An 11,363-nucleotide genomic window follows, 5' to 3' on the forward strand; every position below is an offset into this window, starting at 1 on the left:
GACCAACAGGGGGTTCTGGGTGAGTTTGGTGCTGACTCACCTGGGGTGATCGAGAAATGTTCCGCCTGCCATCTCGACTCCCAGACGGACCCCCCCAGCACCGATCGGCCGTGTGTCCTCTCCGACCACAGCTGGTGCAGAGGGAGCCTCCTCCTCCGGTACCCCTCGGCACAGTCCCTCCCAACTCCATCGGAACGGGAGTGACGGTGCTGGGTGGTGGAACACACAGGACCCTCTCCGAACGCCCGCGGGCAGCCAGCAGATTGTCCAGTCGAATGGACATGTCAATTAGCTCATCCAGGGAAAGAGCGGTGTCCCGACACGCTAGCTCCCTGCGGACGTCCTCCCGGAGACTACACCGGTAATGGTCGATAAGAGCCCTGTCGTTCCACCCAGATCCTGCTGCCAAGGTCCGGAACTCCAACGCGTAATCCTGGGCGCTCCTCTTCTCCTGCCGGAGATGGAATAGTCGCTCTCCCGCTGCTCGGCCATCTGGAGGGTGGTCAAACACTGCGCGGAAGCGGCGGGAAAACTCTGGGTAGTGCTCCTTCGCTGAGTCTGGGCCATTCCAGACTGCGTTCGCCCACTCCAGAGCACGACCCGTGAGACAGGAGATGAGGACACTCACCCTCTCCGCTCCCGAGGGAGTGGGTCTGACGGTGGCTAGGTACAGTTCCAGCTGGAGTAAGAACCCCTGGCACCCCGCCGCCGCTCCATCATAGACCCTCGGGAGCGTAAGACGGAGGGTGCTGGAGTCGGGAGATGGGGAGTCCTGAGGGGGGGGAGCCGAAGGTGGAGAGAGGAGACCACTTCTCTCCCATCGGTCCATTCTCTCCATCACTTGATCCATAGCCGTTCCGATCCGATGGAGAACGGTGGTATGATGTAGAACCCTTTCCTCCATCGATGGGAGGGGATTGGCTGTTGCTCCTGCTGACTCCATTCCTCAGGGTGCGGGATTCTGTAACGTTCTGAGTGTAGTGGGTGAGAAGTCAGGCGCAGGAAGCAGAGAGTTCAGGGGAGTGCTATTTTAATGCACCACAACGGTGAACATAAGCCAACCCCACGAAAACACAGGGCGTAAACAAAACAAACGCCCCAAACAGGGGGACTTAAACGGTCCAGAAAAGACCCACGAAATGGGAAAGCACGTAACTCACAGACGTGCACACAAGTTTACACAACACAGAAGGTCACAATAATTAATCCCGCACAAGGAACCAGGCGGGCCGGCTGACTAAATAAAGCCTCACTAATTATACAGAATTCAAAACAGGTGCACTCAATGAACACATAAGGGAGGGGGAGGAAATAATCAGTGGCAGCTAGTAGGCCGGCGACGACGACCGCCGAGCGCCACCCGAACGGGAAGGGGAGCCACCTTCGGTCGGAGTCGTGACACAGCACCTCAGGAGTAAATGTCAGTTGGCTTTTCATAGCCGATCATTCAGAGTATCTCTACCGCTCCTGCCATCTCTAGGTGGACTGGGGAGACTGGGGTCCTCCGAGAGAGAGAAAGAGAGAATTAGAGAGAGAGCATACTTAAATTCACACAGGACACAGCATAAGACAGGAGAAATACTCCAGATATAACAGACTAACCCTAGCCCCCCCCCCCCCCCTTTATAACATTGTTATTCATATTGTCTCCAGCCTGTAGGCTACTGTAGGCTACTACTCTTTCTACTGTAGGCTACATGATTTATGTTAGATGAATTGAGCCTTGGTGGAGCACCACAGCCCTGCTTCTTTTCACAGCACCCAGGAGAGGCAAGTTGGGCATGGACAAGATTAATATTTTGTCAGCCTTGATTTTGGCAAAGTGGTCACTGCTTATCCTTGGCAGCGCTCACCTAAATAGCCCATATGCGACTGAGTGAGAAAAGTTTTCATTGTTTTTGGGCAGAATTGTATAAGGTGTTATCTGCTGTTGGAAGTGTGCTTGGTCAGTTTAGCTCAGAAAATACCGCCCTCATCAATCTGCCACACTAGGTGGTCGCCTAATCCTGTTTAATGGGTGGGCTGGCCCTGACGCTATTCCTGTGAGTTACCCCTTCTCCCCAACCCCTCTCCCCTTTCTTGTCCTCATCCCTCACTCTGTACCATCTGCCCAGCTCCTCCTTTATGTAGCATTACTGTACTGTATTTAAAACTCTCTCAAAGACCTTTACTTTCCCATTTGTGCTTTAGCCAACTCTATCTGTCATGTTTATAGGCCTGCTGCCTCCACTGATCATATTTGGGAATTGATGCTTTGTCTTGAATTATTGTCTGAGATTCATACCTGCAGTCGGCTGTATATTATTTTGGCCTATTTCGTTTTCTGCCTTCAACCTTTGCTTTTATTATTTAGCCCTGACTGCTATGTCTTCAACCTTTCTCTAGTGTCTCTCAGAGATACACTGGGCTTATGGCTGGAGTTGGACCGGAACTCGCGGTATTAGCTCACATACGCAGAGTGAGTAGCTAGCTGCCCTGCGTGTGTTGTGTTGTATTAGTACCATTCTATGATTCCCGTTGTACAATACTAGATTTCTAAAATGTATTTCCTGTTGTCTATCATGACGTATTGTTTATTTATTACCTATGCCAAGGAAGGAACGAAAGACTTCTCAGATTTCAAGCCTCACCTTTGATGTTACTGTTTACATGGTGAACACTGCCACCTTGTGGTAGTCTAGAGTGGTAACACCACTGTCTGCACCTCATAATGACCTCTGGCAGTAGGGCTGATTCAGTTCACTGTGGAGGCTCTCTCTCTCTCTCTGATTGAGGTTCCCTCCTCTCTTCCTTTCTCTTACTGAGCTCTCTGTCCTTCTGAGCAGAACTGACCTCCCTGACACACTCGTTTCCCTTTCCTTACCTCTTATCCTCCCTCATTTTCTACCCCCTCTCATTATCCCATTATTTATCTACACTTCCTCACATATCCCTACCCTTCTTATCCCTTTACCCCTCTCCCTTGTCTTCCTCTTCTCTCTCTCTCCCTTCTTATTCCCTCTACCCTCCATTCCCCCTCTCTTACTCCCTCTCGCCATCCCTCCCCCCACCCTCTTCCCAGTCCCCTCAGAACAGCAGCAGTTCTACAAAGTCAGCTAACCAGACAGACACCAAAGAGCTGGATGACATAAGTCAGGAAATCACCCAGCTACAGAGGTGAGCTCCGCCCCAACCCCTCTAACCCTAACCCCCTGTTCATGGAGGAAATCTTTGTTTGTCATTCCTTCTAAAAGAGGTGGGAATCTTATTGAATGGGTGAGTGATTACATTTCTCCAGCCCCAATTCTAGATTTGATGGAGCACTGGGCTTAGTGGCTCTGAGTATGCTCACTCTGCAATTTGCTTCTTAGCCCAGTGTGAAGAGCGGTCTCAACAGGTTTAGATATCTTCTAGTTGCCTCGAGTGTTTGGGACACAGACACTCTCCCTGGTTTTTCCAGCTCAACTGATCTCCTATGTGATGCCCTGGTGGTTATCCTTGATGTGTGTTTTGTAAACACTGTTCTCTTCACACTGTCTCCTCAGCACTCTATCCTTAATACACTGGAATACACAGGTAACCTAATGACACGTAAGCATTATGTGCTGTTCAGCTGTTGCAGCTTGTAGCATTGGCTTGGGCAGTGTTTCTCAATCTATACTTCGCAGACCCCATAGTGCACATTTGTCTTCCAACCAAGCACTAGTGTGCTTGATTCAACTAGTCAACTACTCTCCAAGTATTTGGTGGGGATAGAAATGTATCATTTGATATCATCTTCTCACCAAGCTTGTGTGTGTGTGTGTGTGTGTGTGTGTGTGTGTGTGTGTGTGTGTGTGTGTGTGTGTGTGTGTGTGGTGTAGGGAGAAGTACACTCTGGAGCAGGACATCAGGGACAAGGAGGAAGGCATCAGACAGAAGAACAATGAGGTGCAGGTGAGACTCCAAGGAATTGACTGTCTTTAGAGATGTCCCATTTAATCCATGGTTCCAAAATCAAACCCTTGCTCCTACACCCTATGCATCCCTAGATCTGAGAGGATTGTATGCTGTTACCAATAAGGTGACAATTCCACCTGGAATTGGGGATGAGCAGCTCTAGTCTTCAAGGGCCGCATTTGCATGATGCTTCCTTGATACTAGCTTAAAGGCCCAGTGCAGTCCAAACATGATTTTCTTATTTTTATATACACTGCTCAAAAAAATAGGGAATACTAAAATAACACATCCTAGATCTGAATGAATGAAATATTCTTATTAAATACTTTTTTCTTTACATAGTTGAATGTGCTGACAACAAAATCACGCAAAAATTATCAATGGAAATCAAATTTATCAACCCATGGAGGTCTGGATTTGGAGTCACACTCAAAATTAAAGTGGAAAACCACACTACAGGCTGATCCAACTTTGATGTAATGTCCTTAAACAAGTCAAAATGAGGCTCAGTAGTGTGTGTGGCCTCCACGTGCCTGTATGACCTCCCTACAATGCCTGGGCATGCTCCTGATGAGGTTGCGGATGGTACCCTGAGGGATCTCCTCCCAGACCTGGACTAAAGCATCCGCCAACTCCTGGACAGTCTGTGGTGGATGGAGCGAGACATGATGTCCCAGATGTGCTCAATTGGATTCAGGTCTGGGGAACGGGCGGGCCAGTCCATAGCATCAATGCCTTCCTCTTGCAGGAACTGCTGACACACTCCAGCCACATGAGGTCTATCATTGTCTTGCATTAGGAGGAACCCAGGGCCAACCGCACCAGCATATGGTCTCACAAGGGGTCTGAGGATCTCATATCGGTACCTAATGGCAGTCAGGCTACCTCTGGCGAGCACGTGGAGGGCTGTGCTGCCCCCCAAAGAAATGCCACCTCACACAATGACTGACCCACCGCCAAACCGGTCATGCTGGAGGATGTTGCAGGCAGCAGAACGTTCTCCACGGCGTCTCCAGACTCTGTCACATCTGTCACATGTGCTCAGTGTGAACCTGCTTTCATCTGAAGAGCACAGGGCGCCAGTGGCAAATTTGCCAATCTTGGTGTTCTCTTGCAAATGCCAAACGTCCTGCACGGTGTTGGGCTGTAAGCACAACCCCCACCTGTGGACGTCGGGCCCTCATACCACCCTCATGGAGTCTGTTTCTGACCATCTGAGCAGACACATGCACATTTGTAGCCTGCTGGAGGTCATTTTGCAGGGCTCTGGCAGTGCTCCTCCTGCTCCTCCTTGCACAAAGGCGGAGGCAGCGGTCCTGCTGCTGGGTTGTTGCCCTCCTACGGCCTCCTCCACGTCTCCTGATGTACTGGCCTGTCTCCTGGTAGCGCCTCCATACTCTGCACACTACACTGACAGACACAGCAAACGTTCTTGAAGTTTAAAGCCGGATTTGGATACAAAAAGATTTCCCAAGCTTTAAACATCCCAAGGAGCACTGTGCAAGCGATAATATTGAAATGGAAGGAGTATCAGACAACTGCAAATCTACCAAGACCTGGCCGTCCCTCTAAACTTTCAGCTCATACAAGGAGAAGACTGATCAGAGATGCAGCCAAGAGGCCCATGATCACTCTGGATGAACTGCAGAGATCTACAGCTGAGGTGGGAGACTCTGTCCATAGGACAACAATCAGTCGTATATTGCACAAATCTGGCCTTTATGGAAGAGTGGCAAGAAGAAAGCCATTTCTTAAAGATATCCATAAAAAGTGTCGTTTAAAGTTTGCCACAAGCCACCTGGGAGACACACCAAGCATGTGGAAGAAGGTGCTCTGGTCAGATGAAACCAAAATGTAACTTTTTGGCAACAATGCAAAACGTTATGTTTGGCGTAAAAGCAACACAGCTCATCACCCTGAACACACCATACCCACTGTCAAACATGGTGGTGGCAGCATCATGGTTTGGGCCTGCTTTTCTTCAGCAGGGACAGGGAAGATGGTTAAAATTGATGGCAAGATGGATGGAGCCAAATACAGGACCATTCTGGAAGAAAACCTGATGGAGTCTGCAAAAGACCTGAGACTGGGACGGAGATGTGTCTTCCAACAAGACAATGATCCAAAACATAAAGCAAAATCTAAAATGGAATGGTTCAAAAATAAACATATCCAGGTGTTAGAATGGCCAAGTCAAAGTCCAGACCTGAATCCAATTGAGAATCTGTGGAAAGAACTGAAAACTGCTGTTCACAAATGCTCTCTCCCAATTTTTCAGTTTTTGATTTGTTAAAAAAGTTTGAAATATCCAATAAATGTCGTTCCACTTCATGATTATGTCCCACTTGTTGTTGATTCTTCACAAAAAAATACAGTTTTATATCTTTATGTTTGAAGCCTGAAATGTGGCAAAAGGTCGCAAAGTTCAAGGGGGCCGAATACTTTCGCAAGGCACTGTATGTAAGGTCCCTCAGCTGAGCAGTGAATTTCAAATACAGATCAACGACAAGGGAGTTTTTTTTCAAATTGTTATGTTATAGGGGCCAATTCAATACAACACATTAATGAGTACCACTCTCCATACTTTCAAGCATAGTGTTGGTTGCATGATGTTATGGGTATGCTTGTAATCATTAAGGACTGGGGAGTTTTTCAGGATTAAAAAAAGAAATGGAACAGACTTAAGCACAGGCAAAATCCTAAAGGAAAACCTGGTTCAGTCAGCTTTCCACCAGACACTGGGACAGGAATTCACCTTTCAGCCAAACAATAACCAAAAACACAAGACCAAAATGGTTGTCTGGTAAAGATCAACAACCAGCTTGAAGAATGTTGAAAATAATAAAGGGCAAATGTTGCACAGTCTAGGTGTGGAGATTTACCCAGAAAGATTCACAGCTGTAATGTCTGCCGAAGGTGCTTCTAAAAAGTATTGACTTGTGAATACTTATGTAATTTGAATGTTTCAATAAATGTGAAAAAATTCCTAAAAATACGTTTTAACTTTGTCATTATGGGGTATTGTGTGCAGATGTGTTAGACAAAAACTGATATTTTAATTAATTTTGAATTCACACAGTCTTATGTTCAACAACATTGCTCAGAAAACTTGGGGGGCCAAATAAAATCACCCGTGGGCCACCTATTGGGGAACTCTGTATTAGGAGATCCACGGTGATCTGGACCGGGAGAGCCCTGAGCTAACTCCTCAGTTTTAATGATTGTCTCTATATAAATATATATGTCTCTGCTCTGGTGTTTGCCCTTCAGGAGATGCAGTGTGACCTGGACCGTGAGAGCAGTGGTCTGCAAGACCTGGAGTCCCAGAAGCAGGATGTCCAGGATAGGATGGAAGAGAAGGACCAACAGAGGAACAAGCTGGAGGGCATGCTCAACAACGTCAGGCAGAAGTGTCAGGACGAGTCCACACTGGTCAGTTAGCAACACACTTATATTATTATGGTCTGAACAGGAAAAACTATTGTCCCCACTTATAGAGGCTTATAACATCTAATTGATGTACTGTATGACTCCTGTTGCTGTCAGTTAGCAACAGGTTTGATCTCATCATTAGGGCCAGGAGTTTTTCCTGAACTCCTGGCAGGGCCAGGAAAAAGTCATGTCCCCAGTTTTAGGCTGTCACTAGCACTTATCATATCTAATTTTCATGTGGTTCCTGAAGCTTGGATAGTGGTCTCTTTTTGAGCTGTCTTATGAGTAATTATGACACTTTCTGTGTCTGTCTTTCTCTCCCTGTCTCTCATCTCTCGTTTTCTCTCGACTTTTTAATTCTTTCTTACCCATCTTATATCTCTGCCTCCCCCTCTTTCTCAATCCCATACATTCTACTCTCCTCCTCTTTTCCCTCCTTCCAGATCTCATCCTTACAGACCCAGATCCACAGCCAGGAGTCTGACATTCATACTCAGGAGGACGAGCTAAACCGTACCAAGTCTGACCTGAACAGACTACAGCAGGACGAGACCCAGCTAGAACAGAGCCTATAGGCTGGACGCATGCAGCTGGACAGCATCATCAAGGACGAGATAAACCAGGTACGGGGAAAGCTTGAGAGAGAGAGCGCATCGGTCATTATCAGGATATAGTCTAGAAACTATGTTGGTATAATTTAATTTAGTGTTTAGATTAGGGTACAATATGACGCATGCAGCTAGACAGCATTATCAAGGCCCTCAAGGCCACACAGAATGAGATCAACAAGGTACGGGGAAAGAGATACTATAACTCATGATCAGGAAATAGTCAAATGTTGTATTAAATGAAGGTAGTGTTAAGTTTGGAGTAGAATATACCTTTAATGTCCATCCAGAAAAAGGAAATGTTCCTTCTAATGCTATACAAACAAAATTATAAACACAACATCCCACAATTTCAACGAGTTACAGTTCATATAAGGAAATGTGTCGATTGAAATAAATTCATTAGACCCTAATCTATGGATTTCACATGACTGGGAATACTGAGATGCATATGTTTGTCACAGATACCTTAAAAAAAGTAGGGGTGTGGATCAGAAAACCAGCCACTATCTGATGTGGCCACAATTTGCCTCTTGCAGCGCGGCACATCTCCTTCGCATAGTGTTGATCAGGCTGTTGTTTGTGGCCTGTGGAATATTGTCCCACTCCTTTTCAATGGCTGTGCGAAGTTGATGGATATTGGCTGGAACTGGAACACGCTGTCGTACACGTCGATCACAAACATACTCAATGGGTGACATGTCTGGTGAGTATGCAGGCCATAGAAGAACTGGGACATTTTCAGCATCCAGGAATTGTGTACAGATACTTGCGACATGGGGCCGGGCATTATCATGCTGGAACATGATGTGGTGGTGAAGGATGAATGGCACGATAATGGGCCTCAGGATCTCGTCACAGTTTCTCTGTGCGTTCAAATTGCCATCGATAAAATGCAATTATGTTCGTTGTCCGTAGCTTATGCCTGTCCATATCATAACCCTACCGCATCCATGGGGCACTCTGTTCACAGCGTTGACATTAGCAAACCGCTCGCCCACACAACGCCATACACGTGGTCTGCGGTTGTGAGGCCGGTTGGATGTACGGTAGATCATTTTATGATAATTTATCTGCCAACAGCTCTGGTGGACATTCCTGCATTCTATTTGCCTACTCCTTCCAAAGTGTAGTATGTGACAAAACTGCACATTTTAGAGTGGCCTCTTATTGTCCCCCAGCACAAGGTGCACCTGTGTAATCATGTTGTTTAATCAACTTCTTGATAGGCCACACTTGTCAGGTGGATATCTTGGCAAAGGAGAAATGCTAACTAACAGGGGTGTAAACACATTTGTGCACAACATTTGAGAGAAATTAGCTTTTTGGTATGTATGGACAATTTCAGGGATCTTTTATTTCAGCTCATGAAACATGGAACCAACACTTTAAATGTTGCGTTTATATTTTTGCTCAGTATAAATTAAATATTCCCCATATTGCTTATACCTATAGTGACTAGAAGGTAAAGCTTAGAGGTGTTTTCTAGATGGGACCCTTTCACAAGAAGGTCCAGTGCTGTTATATTGTCGTCCTGACAGTCTTTTGTCTGTGCAGGCTCGTTGTAAGCTGTCTCAGGAGGTGACTAAGACTATAGAGCAATACAACAACTCTCTGAACGGGACACACAGCCAGACACACGCTGGCAGCATGACCAACATGGCTGACATGAGTGAAGGAGGTTTCTCGAAGAGTGAAAAGGCTTTGGAGCCATGGTGAGTAGTGTTGTCCCAGTACCAGGGACTTGTTCATTAGGCACCAAACGGAAGAAAACTGACAATCAGGGAGGGACTACCTGAAGTCCAATAAGAAATGCTTTTTGTCCTTTTCTTTTGCAATACGTATTGCTATGATTTTCCTTATTAAGTAAATACCACCCAAGACAGGAAGGAGCTTGGCTTACTTAAATATATATTATATACAGGCTATTCATGTGGAATTCTCACTATGCGTTTAGTTTGACATCACATTCTGTTTCTCACACCTGACAGAAATGATACATTTTTATTCAATGCTCGTATCAGAGTTGGAGATTGAGAAGTAATGTTTTGGTGCACTACCTACACATGTGTAAAATAAAAATAAAATCTTCCAGGAGGACTCTTTCAAATCGAAGCTAGCCACGTTTAGTAGCAACAAATCAACACTAGCAGCAGACCCCTTCCAGACAAAGGACCCCTTCAAATCAGACCCCTTCAAACTGCTGCAATAGTGCATTATCTTGATATGTTCTGAATGTTTGTGCTTATATTTCTAACACAACAAATAGTTATTGAATCCATAGCATTATTGGAACACAATATTATTTGAACAATTCTGAAACTATTTTAATTATATGGCAAGGACTGTACACTCACTGGCCAGTCTATTAGGTATCCCCCTTTGCCTCCAGAACAGCCTGAATTATTTGGGCATGCAAATGTTGCTCAATTGGTATCAAGGAACCTAATGTTTTCCACAAAAACATTCCCCACACCATTACACCACCACCACCAGCCTGCACTGTTGACACCAGGCAAGATGGGACAATGGACTCACACTTCTTACACCAAATACACCAAATTAAACTTCCGGCGCCGACAGAGATGGCCGCCTCGCTTCGCGTTCCTAGGAAACTAAGCAGTTTTTTGTTTTTTTACGTGTTATTTCTTACATTAGTACCCCAGGTCATCTTAGGTTTCATTACATACAGTCGAGAAGAACTACTGAATATAAGATCAGCGTCAACTCACCATCAGTACGACCAAGAATATGTTTTTCGCGACGCGGACCCTGTGTTCTGCCTTACAAACAGGACAACGGAGTGGATCCTATGCAGCGACCCAAAAAAACGACTCCGAAAGAGAAGGAAACGAGGCGGTCTTCTGGTCAGACTCCGGAGACGGGCACACCGTGCACCACTCCCTAGCATTCTTCTTGCCAATGTCCAGTCTCTTGACAACAAGGTTGATGAAATCCGAGCAAGGGTAGCATTCCAGAGGGACATCAGAGACTGTAACGTCCTTTGCTTCACTGAAACATGGCTCACTGGAGAGACTCTATCCGAAGCGGTGCAGCCAACGGGTTTCTCCACGCATCGCGCTGACAGAAACAAACATCTTTCTGGTAAGAAGAGGGGCGGGGGCGTATGCCTCATGGCCAACGTGACATGGTGTGATGAAAGAAACATACAGGAACTCAAATCCTTCTGTTCACCTGATTTAGAATTCCTCACAATCAAATGTAGACCGCATTATCTACCAAGAGAATTCTCTTCGATTATAATCACAGCCGTATATATCCCCCCCCAAGCAGACACATCGATGGCTCTGAACAAACTTTATTTAACTCTCTGCAAACTGGAAACGATTTATCCGGAGGCTGCATTCATTGTAGCTGGGGATTTTAACAAGGCTAATCTGAAAA

At 46.0% G+C, this 11,363-nt stretch overlaps 1 protein-coding gene across 1 annotated transcript; it reads left to right on the forward strand.

Annotated features, from left to right (window-relative positions):
- The first annotated feature begins 2,410 nt into the window (after positions 1-2,410).
- Positions 2,411-7,925, forward strand: LOC139377090 (epidermal growth factor receptor substrate 15-like 1). The gene is made up of 5 exons (XM_071120129.1): positions 2,411-2,458; positions 3,062-3,156; positions 3,843-3,915; positions 7,189-7,350; positions 7,794-7,925. The coding sequence occupies exons 1-5, from the start codon at positions 2,411-2,413 to the stop codon at positions 7,923-7,925; spliced, it is 510 nt and encodes a 169-aa protein (XP_070976230.1).
- The last annotated feature ends 3,438 nt before the right edge of the window (positions 7,926-11,363 follow it).

The sequence above is a fragment of the Oncorhynchus clarkii genome, chromosome 20 (genome assembly GCF_045791955.1).
Source record: "Oncorhynchus clarkii lewisi isolate Uvic-CL-2024 chromosome 20, UVic_Ocla_1.0, whole genome shotgun sequence".
NCBI classification, from domain to species: domain Eukaryota; kingdom Metazoa; phylum Chordata; class Actinopteri; order Salmoniformes; family Salmonidae; genus Oncorhynchus; species Oncorhynchus clarkii.